General features: G+C 39.8%; 1 protein-coding gene across 2 annotated transcripts; it reads right to left on the bottom strand.

The window, feature by feature from the left end:
• Positions 1 to 500: 500 nt before the first annotated feature.
• LOC307025999 (uncharacterized protein) lies at positions 501 to 12,058 on the bottom strand. 2 transcript variants are annotated; one of them, XM_079661047.1, is made up of 11 exons: positions 11,832 to 12,058; positions 10,980 to 11,023; positions 10,167 to 10,823; positions 8,976 to 9,782; positions 5,333 to 5,502; positions 4,638 to 4,761; positions 4,278 to 4,350; positions 3,826 to 3,947; positions 3,508 to 3,607; positions 3,287 to 3,389; positions 501 to 1,024 (listed from the first exon to the last, which is right to left on the bottom strand). In XM_079661047.1, exons 2-11 carry the CDS (start codon positions 11,012 to 11,014, stop codon positions 1,011 to 1,013), a joined length of 2,205 nt encoding a protein of 734 aa, XP_079517173.1. In that variant the 5' UTR covers positions 11,015 to 11,023; positions 11,832 to 12,058; the 3' UTR covers positions 501 to 1,010. The 2 variants fall into 2 exon arrangements, with proteins under 2 accessions (XP_079517173.1, XP_079517172.1); XM_079661046.1 differs by having other exon boundaries at positions 3,291 to 3,389.
• Between the last annotated feature and the right edge of the window lie 1,032 nt (positions 12,059 to 13,090).

Raw genomic sequence — 13,090 nt, 5'->3', positions numbered from 1 at the left:
CTTAACTGTTGTCTTTTTTATTATGTCTTTTCACCGTGGTTTGAAATAAATAATAATTTGACAAAAAAAATGTAAACTCAAATGTATTGTTTTTTTTATATCTTGATTTTATACAGCTTTCTATTACTCATACTCAACAAAGGTTTGTGTCATTTAAATCAGGCGAAAACACGTTACTTGTGTGAAAGTGGCCACGGAATATTTACAGCAAAGTCGCTCTGAATAACTTCAAATTGAGAAACTCAAACTAGAACAAAACCTCATGATAGAATATGTGCAGTACATGCATCTGATCTTTTCACAGAACACAATTTGACAATTAAGAAAGAGGTTGAACATTTGTTTTGTCATTAGTGAAACTAGTCAAAATGTCTTCTGTGAAAAACGTCTTTCAAAACATTTGATAGCTATTCTTTTTTGAAGGCGGCCTGGTCGTGAGCTTCACTAGTTACCCAATAAGAACAGTTGACTTGGCAACAACAAATGACACAAAAGCAAAATGAGAAATATTGTATTTATTCAGCAATAACTGTGTGACGTTAAACTAAACGGTACAGACGTGATAAATCCGAGACAAAGACAGACATAACGACTTGGTGAACAAAGAGCGTTTAAGTACCGTTGATTCACATGAGCGACATAAACTAAATGTATTTATCTCCAACAATAAACCTAGATGTTGGAAAATGAAATGAATTCTGATAAACAGCGACCGTTTGAGTTAAAAAAGAAAAAAAACATTTTAAATCAAGACTTTATAAAGACGAAGTGAAAAGATCAAAAACACAGAGACACATTTAAACAAAGATGGAAAGGTGTGAATGTAGGTTTCAACATTCATCCTAATCAAATAGCTTTTTCTTCACTGAGACTTCTTCACAATTTGATGCAAGGGAAAAACCAATACTAGTTATTTTTTCCTGAAATGGACACAATATACATTTGATTGGCTTTTTTTTTAAGGTAAGGTTTAAATGTAATTCATAACAGGATACATGTCCAGTTTCCGATCACCAGTTAGGACCTAAGAGAGGTGAATACAGAGAGAGAAAGAGCTGAGGTCAGTTAGAAACAATATGAGGGAGATTCAGACCGAATGGAAAGAGAGGAGGTGAGGAGGGGATGACCTCGGCAGCCAAACACTCCATAAAACACTTACGTTTCTAAGGGTCGAGAGTTTGGTTTGAGGTTACATAAATAAAACAGGACTTCTGACAGATTTCTAATTAGTAGATTTAAATACAAATGTTAATAGAAATGGTACGACCTAAGCTAGGCAATAATTAAAATGTACAGGACTGTCTCAGAAAATTAGAATATTGTGATAAAGTTCTTTATTTTCTGTAATGCAATTAAAAAAACAAAAATGTCATACATTCTGGATTCATTACAAATCAACTGAAATATTGCAAGCCTTTTATTATTTTAATATTGCTGATTATGGCATACAGCTTAAGAAAACTCAAAAATCCTATCTCAAAAAATTAGAATAGTTCCTCAGACCAAGTAAAAAAAAAAGATTTATAACAGCAAAACACAATCAAACATTTGAAAATGTCCATTAATGCACTCAGTACTTGGTTGGGAATCCTTTTGCACGGATTACTGCATCAATGCGGCGTGGCATGGAGGCAATCAGCCTGTGGCATTGCTGAGGTGTTATGGATGCCCAGGATGCTTCAATAGCGGCCTTTAGCTCATTAGCATTGTTGGGTCTGGTGTCTTTCAGCTTCTTCTTCACAATACCCCACATATTCTCTATGGGGTTCAGGTCAGGGGAATTTGCAGGCCAATCGAGGACAGTAATGCCATGGTCAGTACACCAGTTACTGGTGGTTTTGGCACTGTGGGCAGGTGCCAGATCATGCTGGAAAATGAATTCCTCATCTCCATAGAGCTTTTCAGCAGACGGAAGCATGTAGTGCTCTAAAATCTCTTGGTACACAGCTGCATTTACTCTGGGCTTGATGAAACACAGTGGACCAACACCAGCAGCTGACATGGCTCCCCAAACCATCGCTGACTGTGGGAACTTCACACTGGATTTCAAGCAACTTGGATTTTGCTCCTCTCCAGCCTTTCTCCAGACTCTGGCGCCTTGACTTCCAAATGAAATACAAAACTTGCTTTCGTCTGAAAAGAGGACTTTGGACCACTGTGCAACTGTCCAGTGCTTCTTTTCCTTAGCCCAAGTCAGACGCCTCTTCCGTTGTCTTGAGTTCAGAAGTGGCTTGACCATGGGAATACGGCTATTGTAGCCCATTTCCCGGACACGTCTGTGAACAGTGACTTTTGATACCTGGACTCCAGCTTCAGTCCACTGTCTTTGAAGCTCCCCCAAATTCTGGAAGCGACTCTTCTTCACAATGCTGTTAAGGCTGCGGTCATCTCTCTTGGTTGTGCAGCGTTTCCTGCCACATTTCCCCCTTCCAACAGACTTTTTGTGGATGTGCTTTGAAACTGCACTCTGTGAACAGCTTGCTCTTTGAGAAATTTCTTTTTGTGTCTTACCCTCCTGATGGAGGGTGTCAATGACGGTCCTCTGGACAGCAGTCAGATCAGCAGTCTTCCCCATACTTGTGATTTAGTTTACTGAACCAAGCTGAGTGTTTTTCAAGGCTCAGGAAACCCTTGCAGGTGTTTCGAGTTAATTAGACGATTCAAGTGATTCGTTGAACACCCTACTAGTATACTTTTTCATGATATTCTAATATTTAGAGATAGGATATTTGAGTTTTCTTAAGCTGTATGCCATAATCGGCAATATTAAAATAATAAAAGGCTTGCAATATTTCAGTTGATTTGTAATGAATCCAGAATGTATGACATTTTTTTTTTTTTTTTAATTGCATTACAGAAAATAAAGAACTTTATCACAATATTCTAATTTTCTGAGACAGTCCTGTATACTCAATTTAATGCTGGCTGGAAAACATGCGCTTTAAAAGGGTTACGGTGAAATATTGATGTCTTATTATTTATTTTAAATAGTTTAATATCGTCTGCTGACAACATAATATTGCCAAGATACAACCAAACAAAATGATATGTTGCCCAAATTGATGATGAGAAGCACACTGGATTGAAAACCATCAGTTTGAGTAATATATATTTTTATGTGAGATCTTGCAAACATGGGAAAACATCCTTAATAATATGTTTCTATTGTTTATGGAAACCAAAGAGGTGAAACTTACTAGAAAGCAGTAAGTCTGTTATTACAGGAATATGAATTATATCGGCATTAAGCGACCCCTGATTGAAGCTGTAATCGTTGTTCAGGTACCTACGGGGGGGTTTCGGTTGTTTGGTCGTCTCATTGGTCCGAGCCGGTTAGCGGGGCGAGTGTTTCTGCGCTGGGAGGCAAAGGGAGCGCCTCTCCGTGGTCCCTAAAGAAGGAAAGAAAGGTTTAAGATTCACTTTGAAATCTGACATGCAGTCTCCATTAATCAGATGGAGCACATTGTAGAAAGGTCAGAGGTCAAACTCTAGCTCTTTAACCCTCACCATGTTTCCTTCTCGCCTCCTGCTCTGCTCCTCCGGCCAGTTGGAGAAGCCTTCCTCCTCCATCGGAGACATTTTGTCTTCGTACTCTAAACTCGGCTCGCTGAGAGAAACATGAACACAATGTCCACAAGATGGAAGTTTGTCGATTTTCTTATTTTATATTTATACGATATTACTCTCTGAGAAGAAGACAATCAGGTAAAGTTAAAGTACCTAATAAGATATTTGTGTAAATATTCTATGTTTTTACCCAAAACATAAATGATTTTAGGGTCAATAGAAAAGTAATGACAGCAGGAAGAAGGAGTGTAATGTCACCTGATGGGCCCGAGGGGGCGCTGTGACATATTGCTCCCCGATATCGTGACTTTGACTCCCTCCAGTCTCTCCTGCCTCCTCCGCTCAAGGTCGTGCCTCAGGTCCCCCGGGCCCCGCACCGGCTGGAACATCGATCAAAAAACATGTTTTCAAGTAGAAATGTATCCACGAAGCTCATCAGGAATAAGGGCTGGGCAATATGGATTTTATCAAATGTTGCAATATCTTTTACACGATACCTCAAGATCAATACTGCTATGATACTGGAGGGTTGACTAGTGTTGCTTTCATAAAGGGACATGAGAAAATAACATGGCTTTACTGTCGAGAGGAAGGTGCAAGAAAAGGACATCCTTTATGAAACCTGAGATAGATAGAATATGAATGAATCGCAGAGCCTTATGAGAAGCTCTAGTGGTTTTAGGGTACCAAGTTCAAAGATGTGTATTTACCGGTAAGGGTCCCAGTCTGGAGAACAGAGGCTCTTCATCGTCAAGCAGCGAGTTCATATTTAAGCTGAAGCCTCTGCAAGAGACAAAGCCGTCATTTCAGACCCGAGAGAATACAAACACATCTAGATATATAGAATAAAACAAGAATAAAAGACAGGAATGAAGTGACAGTAAGATATGTGGAGCACATGGAGCTTGAATGCAATTTTACAAGGAAGGGATTTAAATATTTGAAAACCATGACAACAATATAGCAAATAATGAATATAAAGAGTTCTGTATGATTTATACAAATGTAATTAGTGATTTCTTTACATCTGTACGAGAAGCAGTATGCACGTCTGTGAACATTTTACAAACCGGTTTTCGCTGAACCTCTCGTCCAGCGTCAGCTCCTCGGTCTCCTCCTCCTCAGAGAAGACCCCTTTCTGAGGCGTTGAGAATCTCTCATTCAGGCTGGCCCCGTCAGATCTGAAATACTGCTCTGTAAAAGCAGGTAAGAAAGAGTTTTATCATACCTCAATATGTTGGGTATTTATTTCATGATATCATTTTTGTAAGATGTCTTGAATCAAATGTAACTGTTTTGTGTCTGTTTGCTGTAATTTTATATTAAATTCTAGAACTTTATTTGAGATATATTTCAGCACAAGCGTCAATACAACACAAATATCTGTCCACTTACATCTTGTTAGTGTGAATTACTATATGCATGGTGTAATATACATTATTTATTACACCGCAATCACTTACATTTCTAAATAACTATGTGAAGTTCATTCCTCTTGAAAAATTAAATATTGTGCTCACGTAAATCATAATTCCATATTCGCTTACATCCCGTTTGACTTAATCACCTTTACTAAACCTTATTTTTTATATTATGTCCACACCTTTTTTTTTTACAAAACATTATGCTAACAAAATAAATCATTTCTGTCCTCCTGTATGTTTTACTGTTACAGAATTCAGCCAAAGACTTGACAGATAGATATGTATTGAATTGATTTATTTAAAACAAGGGACAGTGTACATTAATTGTATGCAGTGCTGACCTTTGACCTGGTGTACCAGTGTGATGATTTCCTGGGCGAAGGTCCCGGTGTGCGTGGCACTCTCCCGGTACGTGCCCGAGTGCTCGAGCATCGGCAGGAACTCCAGGCGCTGCCGGCCGACGTTAACCAGGTCTAATGAGAGCTGCCGGTCGGAAGAGTAAAACAGCAAGCTGCAGGAGGAGAGAGGGAGAATGAAACCTAACCAAATGTGTAACTGTGTATAACACATTGGAAATGACCTTGACTACCATTTATACAAGTTATTTTGAACAAGAATATCAAGGTGACAAGTAGCCAGAAAAATTAAAATGTGTTGTGTCCTGAAAGACCAAATGTTAATGTACTTTTTATTAAAAGTTTAGACAAAATGCTTATTTCTTTTGAAAAATAATGTTTCTTTCTAAATCACATGTAGGTAAATAATATTACATTTAAATAAAAGCAACGTTTACCTTACCCAGCAAACTTACCTTCCCTGAGTCCCACAATTGATAACTAATGTGTACAATAATTACACCCTACATGTAGCATAACAAAAGGTCGATGTTCACCCTTGAAAGTACAGAGAATCGAACAAATTCATTATATTTTATGGATTTTTTGTTTTTTCAGAGGGAAATCAAGATATCTCTCTTTATAGAGACAGGGGAGTTTAAAACGTCGGGAGAAAGTTCACACTTCTCTTCTCGATTCATCCATTAAACGTTCAATATCCCGTCAGCAGTTTTTCTTCTTCTGATATGTTGACGACTCCAGTGATGTTTGTGACTCCGCTATGGGGAGCTTGGCTTCATCAAATATCGTGTCTTGATCAATAATCTGTTCAAACTTGCCTCCCAGTTCCTCCAGGATGATCCTCCTTCAGCTTTTGGATCCACTTGCCTTTGATTTACATTCTTGCAGAATTTAGGATGCTGTCCTTCTCTTTTCTCTTAAAAGCGCTGATGAAACTTATTTTTTCCCATTGATTGCCATGGATTATATTTGTAGCTTACCAGCAATTTGAACTTTCTTCTTTCATAACTGCTAGGACTGTTTTAGGGAAGATAGCATTTAGATGCGCAGCTCCACTGTCTTGGAATAGTCTGCAATTGAAATGGAAACTGAGCAATCTGATGCCACTAAATGTTTTTAAAGCTCGGTTGGATGCTACTCAATCGGAAGCTGTTGGTACGTGTTCATGTGGATAGCTATGTAAATTGTAATCCCTGTAATGATGCTGTAAAATGTCCTTTTGTTGTTCTGTTTGTTTTTTTATGTTTCATGTGGAACCTACTTGAGCAGGTCTCCCTTGAAAAAGAGATCAATGATCTCAATGGGATTCACCTGGATAAATAAAGGTTTGAAATTAAATGAAAATAAGCGGAGATGTTCATTTTCAGGCTTGAATTCTCTTCTTTTCAGGATGACGATATTTACATGTACGACTTCGGAGCGTGGATGACTTCCTCAATTGTCCAGATATTTAGATGTTTAATAGCTTCGAGTTGAATGCACATGTCTCCTTTAGCAACACCAATATGTGTTTTCAAGGTTTGCACTTTTATGTTAACCCAATGTTGCTTCAGTTTCTCACTTGTGTTCAGGCTTTCCCCTTCTAAAAGCATTGATATTTATCCTCAAGGCTTTGATTAGGAGTCTGCAATCCATCTGTTGATGATGACGATGATCGCGTACAGGGCTTTCATTTCTCTGTTGAGGATGTTTATGTTCTTATCTTCATATTTTCTTTGCGACAGCATCCCATTGAAAGTGTTGATGTTTACTTGCATGGCTTCAATTTCTTTCAACGACGTGTATGAATTCTGCCAGGTGTCCTATTTTGCTGCTTTTTTGATAACTGAGATTCACAGCTTCTCATATTTTCCGATATCAGCTGTAGGTGAGGTATTTGTTAATCCATCAGTCTCCTACCAAGCTGGACAAAAACAATATTCCAGAGTTAGAAATGTTTGCCTTAACATGGATGCTTCTCAGCATTTGAATACTGGACATGCTTTGAATCCTCTTCCTGAAATATATTTGCCAAGTTGCGAAAGTGTTTCAGTGTCTGGCCAATGCAGATCTTCTTCTCACTGCTCATCTACATAGTGTAGAAACTTATTTTGACCATGCTTTTTTCCCACTGATCAACGTATGCAGGTTTGTTCCATTTCAATACATCTGATGTGGCATGTGGACCAACAGCTTTGGTCAAGCTGGAAAAAGCCCTCGTGTCAAACTTCTTGATTTATCCCGTTAAAATATTCCAGATGTTTTCTTTCTCAAATGGCAGAGCTATCAGATCTTCCTTTAACAGCCGATTCCTTTCTTATGTGTGCTCAGTTGAAATTGCGACACATCACAACGTAGTATATTGCCTTTCTTTGACTTCCTTCCCTTGAGCAACGTTTCTTCAGGAAACAGATATTTCCTTCTTCAGTTTCAGTGGTGTCTGGTTTCCAAACCCAGCTTCACATCGTAATGGAAGTTTCTTCAAATGAGGCCAAGAATTCCTAACAGATAATGTTGAAATCAGCTCAACCTGAGGTGTGTGGCCTGTGAGAATTTAGTTTAACCTGAAAATGTGCATCAAATAGATTGTCACATCGATGGAGAGCTTCAACGTGATGTCCGTCCATTTCAGTAAAAAGAAAAAAGGATAGAAAAAATGTAATGACATACCGAAGCACATGTAATGTCTGCAGGCTTTTTCCTCTCTCCTGGGTCATGTGCTTTCAATAGTCCACATTGTACATTTCCTACTGCGAGACTAATAGAGGAATTCTGATTGTGATGCGATCCACTTCAGCAGCCTATTGACTCACAACGCTTGCTCCTTTTGTGGTCTGCCTGGTGGTGTGCACTCTTTGGCCTCTCTATGGTTGTCTTCTGCATCCGAGTGCAAACTTGATGAGACTTTGAATAAAAGTCACAAATATAGTACATTTGAGATGAAAGTTGTCATTATGATGCTTCTCTGCCACAAATCAGTGAGGTAATGCAGTGTTCCCTTCTTTCTTTTTAAACTATATGCCTTGACAGAGTTTTCTTCAGTTTTTTGGAGGTGTTTTGCTCTCCTGCATCATCATCATCATGTATCATCATCATCATCATGTATCATCTCCTGCATCATCCTGGATTAGGCCAAGTCCTCCCAATCTTATAATGGCATTAGCACAACAGCAAGCTGGTGAGTGTTCCTATTTGTGTAGAATATAAAAAGGAGTGATTTGCAGCTTTTGTGGCCACTTTCCCAATAACACTCCCTCTCTTCAGTTCTTAACCTTGGGTTTGATTTCTTCTGGATGGGTGCAGGTTTCCTGGGCTTCTACAGCAAACACGCTGTGTGTCTCTTCCTGATTTTCATTGAGGGGGACTTCCCCTTCAGATTAAACTTCTGCAAAGCATCCTGGTAGTTTGATTCAACAGCAAATCTGGTAGATGCTTGTAGCAAAAGTGCTTTACAGTACCAATGGGGGGTATAAGCAGAGGTACAAACTGCAACACAATCCAGTTCAAATGCAGTCTTTCTGAGATTTTCAACAAGCCTTCCCTTTCCCTATCGTTTTCCTTCCTTCTTAAGCAGCTTTCAATGATCTTACAAAGAGAAGTGTGAACTTTCCCCTCTCACCCTGGATGATTTATAAAAAAATTACTCTACCTGTTTGTTTTTGCGGGTCGGCTCATGTCCACTTTGATGGTTAGCGTTTCCTCCGTTGCGACGCTCGTATGTTTGTTGGTTTTCTGTTCGTTCAATCCTCGCGCCCTCTGACGGGGCATTTTCGGGTCAAAGTCATTCTTCTGTAGGCGATGGTCCACGCTGACAGGCCTCTGAGGTTCCCACTGCTGAATTCTGTCTTCTTCTGCCCACTCGGGCTCCTCTTCAATGGGATCCTCGTAGGAATCATCCCTTAAGGGTCGGAAAGCTGGTCTTTGCTCTTCAAGACCTTGGTATCCCTGGGAGGACTGCTGTACGCGAGGTTGATTCCTTGGAAGTGGGGTCCGTCCTCCTTGACCGCGATTAAATTGCCCTTTTGCTTGGCGAGGGCCGCCCCTCCCCCTGGGGTTCACATGACCTCGATTACCATATTTCACGGGGTTTGGTATATCTTGGGGCGTGGGGTTCCTCCTCGTTTCATTATAGTTGGATTCTTTCCAGTTATCTTGAAAATGGCGTCCCCTTGTGTTTTCACCATCATCCACCCTGCTGTCCGGCGCCCTAAAACGCTCCTGGGAGGAGCTCATGGGACGGGGACTCCTAGGTCGATCAAAGTCAGGGTCTCCACGACCGCTAACTTTTTCCCATTGTGGCGGTTGTCTGCTGTTTGCGATGCCGTGACCATGTTCAATGACGAGTGCTCCCGAGTGCCGAATGTCTCCACGGGGGAGGCCCACCTGAGCGTCTCCTTCAAACCTATCTCTGGGAGAGTTCACCGAGTAACGCTGTTCCCCAAAGTCCTCCTCATTCCTGTGTGACAGCATAAGAGGAGGTGACATGGTTCAACAATTATTCATGCTTCAAATTCAACTTGAATGTACACTTGAATTAGCCTTGGATTTATCTCACAGTCTATATCAAATATCTGTTAAACCTATAACAAGAGATCTTTAAACAGATTTGTTTCATTCACAACTATTGGTTCAGTAAAATACATGCAGATTTTTAAGGAATCAGAAAGAGTTGCAATGCAAGACAGTTCATGCAGAATACAAGTAATTTATGTCATGCCAAAATAGGGTGTGATGACAAACAGTAAGGAATTTTGCTCTATGGAAAATTAGAAAGATGAGAATCTTCTGCATTCTTCGTTTCCTTGAGACAGTGCTGCAAAGCATTTTGCTTTAAATTTACCCAAGGTGAGTGGCGTCATCCATTTCTCTTCTTTGCATTTTAAAGGAGGGGTTCCTCTCCTGCTGTGAATCCTCTCTCCGTCTGTCTCTAAAAGGACCCTGTGTGTTCCTCTTTTCTCTCTCCCTACCTGGTCCTCCTCTCTGGTCATCCGATCTCACACTGGGACTGAGGTCCCTGAACCCCCCTTGACCTCTGCCCTGCTCCTCTCTCCTCCAGCCTCCTACTGGCTCTCTTGGTTTGTGGTCTGAGTGAGGCCTTGGCATCAGCGGCAATGTTTCCCTCTCGAGCCTTGGAGGCGACTGTGGCAACCTCTGCCTGTTTTCAAAACTCTGGAATATTTCTTTGAAGCCTCCTCTGTGTCTACCTCCTGCTCCATCTTGCAGCGGGGAAAGCCTCCGGTCATCTTCAAAGCCCACAGCATCACGATGCGGCGATAGTAGTCTTCTGGGGTCAAAGTCCGCCTTGGTTGGACGACGTTGATGCCCAAACTGACGGTTATCTTGGAAAGGAGGGGATCTTCTCTGGGCTTCAGGGTGCATGTCCTCCCTAAAGTAACCCCAGTGTTCCTCAGGGAAGGGGCTCCTATCTGACGGATTAGTGTCCAGGTCTGCAACAAGTTTGTGATGATCAAAGTCGGGTTCATCCCATGGGAACCTCCTGAAAAAGAAAATGTAAACAGAAAACCTGTGTCACCAATTGTAATACAGCAACCAAGAAATAAACCATTAATATTGGGATTCCTTACAACAACAAACATGCAGATATTCATTTCTGAGTATTAAGAGTAAATTAAATCAAATCTAACGCATTTACCTGTAATGCGGTGATCTGGACCGTGGTCGTGACATTTTGTCAACCTTTAGGGAAATAGGTTTTTAGTTACAAAATAGAGGTTGCAGACGAACACATCACTACTGGAGAAGCAGTTATTACTGAACTACCTGAACTATGGGTATTGTCAAGGAAAATTGTTTTCATCTCATCTGCCTGAAAATGATCTAGACTGTCTAGTTTCTCGCAACAGGGAGAAAGGTCTATCAAGGGTCATCTTTAATTTGCACCTAGATTTAGAAGCCAATGTCACCCTAAGAAGACGTCTGTTTAATAAGTGAATCCAAACACTCCTCAAAGCTTGAAACTCAACAGCATAGACTGCAGTTACTGTAAATGATCTCCTGAAACAAAGATTAAAACTGTTAGGAACATATGTAATATATTTTATAGCTGTACAAACAAATTAACACTATTATTATTATTATTAAGCCAACGTAATAATACAACAAGATTAATTTTTATTTACTTGCACTATTTTATCTGTTTTATTGTGTTGCACTATTGGAGGAGCCTGTGACCTAAGATTTTCAACGACATAACTACACTGTAGCTATGTACGAATGACAATAAAAGCCTTGAGATAATTAAATGACATGGTAAACATTACGTTAATCCAAAAAATAACTGTTACAAAGTTGCAAACAAGCTAACTTTAGTTGACGTCAAACACTCTTGTTGGGGTACACTGGTGAGCATGATGGCCCCTAGTAGATATTTTTAGATAATTCCCTTAACCTTCCAAAACATGAAAATGTGAAATAAATTAAGCTTACTTTTAGCTGGCTGACGCTAAAGCTAATGAGCAGTTAGCAGCTAACTTAGCTCTCTTACCTTCGTCGGCGACACGCGATGGGCTCACGCGGCTACGTTAGCTAAAGCGATGACAAACACGCAAAACCCTGAAATAAAATGATTGATAATTTTAGATTAAAACCCTTTTTATCATCAGATATAAACAAAAGCTGGTTAAATGTGTTGTGTTTTTAATTAAAGTCTTCAGGAAAATGGCTGTTCACTTCTCTTCACTGCGGTAAACGTTGTGGCTCTGGGGTGTAACTACCTATGAATGGTAACTACCCGATACGACACTTCCGTCACGGTTTTTCAGAATAAAAAGATTTTTTGTTAAATCTACAGATGAACACATAACATGAACGTATAAATCTATGATGTGGTATTTTACATCAAGAAAATAACACGTCAGACTTTCAAAGTTGTAATGCTGACTTACCAAAACTATTATTTTAATTTCTAAAATTGTAACTGTAAATGTACATGTACCTCAGGTCATATTTATATTAACCTTTAATTCTAACGTAAAAAACTGTGCAACTCCTCTAAATTAAACCTTTCTATAGATCTAAAGCTTTACACACGGTAAAAGTACATTCAGTTAAAGTGGACCTATCATGCTATATTTGAAAAATATATTGTAGGGCCATACCTATATAAAACATGTCTGTGAAGTTTTTTTTTCAAAATACCAAACACATTACCCATTGTAGCCATGCCTCATACTGCTCAAACCCCTCTTTTGCAGCCCTGTTAGAGAAACGCGGATCTTGGGTCCTTAGCTTGAAACAAAGAAAGAAGAGAAGGCGGAGCTAATGCCTGATCAGATTTCTACCGGAGATAAATAAAAATGTGGTTGTGATAAAACGCCATCCTGTTGTATGGAGCTCAAATGCTTTTTCTCTTGCAGGTTTATCACAAGGCGAGTTCTTTTTTTATTTCCTGCTTTTTAAACACATGTTATGTCCAAAACACGTCAGGCATTGTTTCTGATAGCAACTTTCTGTGGGTCCGCCGACGTCACAGCGGATGGACACGCCACAGCGGATGGAAATCTGTATCCGCTCGTTGTACACCCGATTTTAAAAGATTTGGGTACGGAGGGTTTTATATGCTGACGCTGCGTGAGTTCCCCGAAAGCACCAGGGACACATATTTATGTATAAAAGACATCACAAAGTGCATTTTGCATGATAGGTCCCCTTTAAATATTTGCAACATTTATATGGTTGGTTAGACTTAATGTTGACAAACGTGTTTTATTTTGAAATCTGCAAGGCCAAACCGGAAGTTTAGTT

The sequence above is a fragment of the Notothenia rossii genome, assembly GCF_949606895.1.
Source record: "Notothenia rossii genome assembly, chromosome: 12".
Classification (NCBI taxonomy): domain Eukaryota; kingdom Metazoa; phylum Chordata; class Actinopteri; order Perciformes; family Nototheniidae; genus Notothenia; species Notothenia rossii.
The sequence above is the reverse complement of the archived record's forward strand: the minus strand, read 5'-3'. Positions and strand labels throughout refer to the sequence as shown.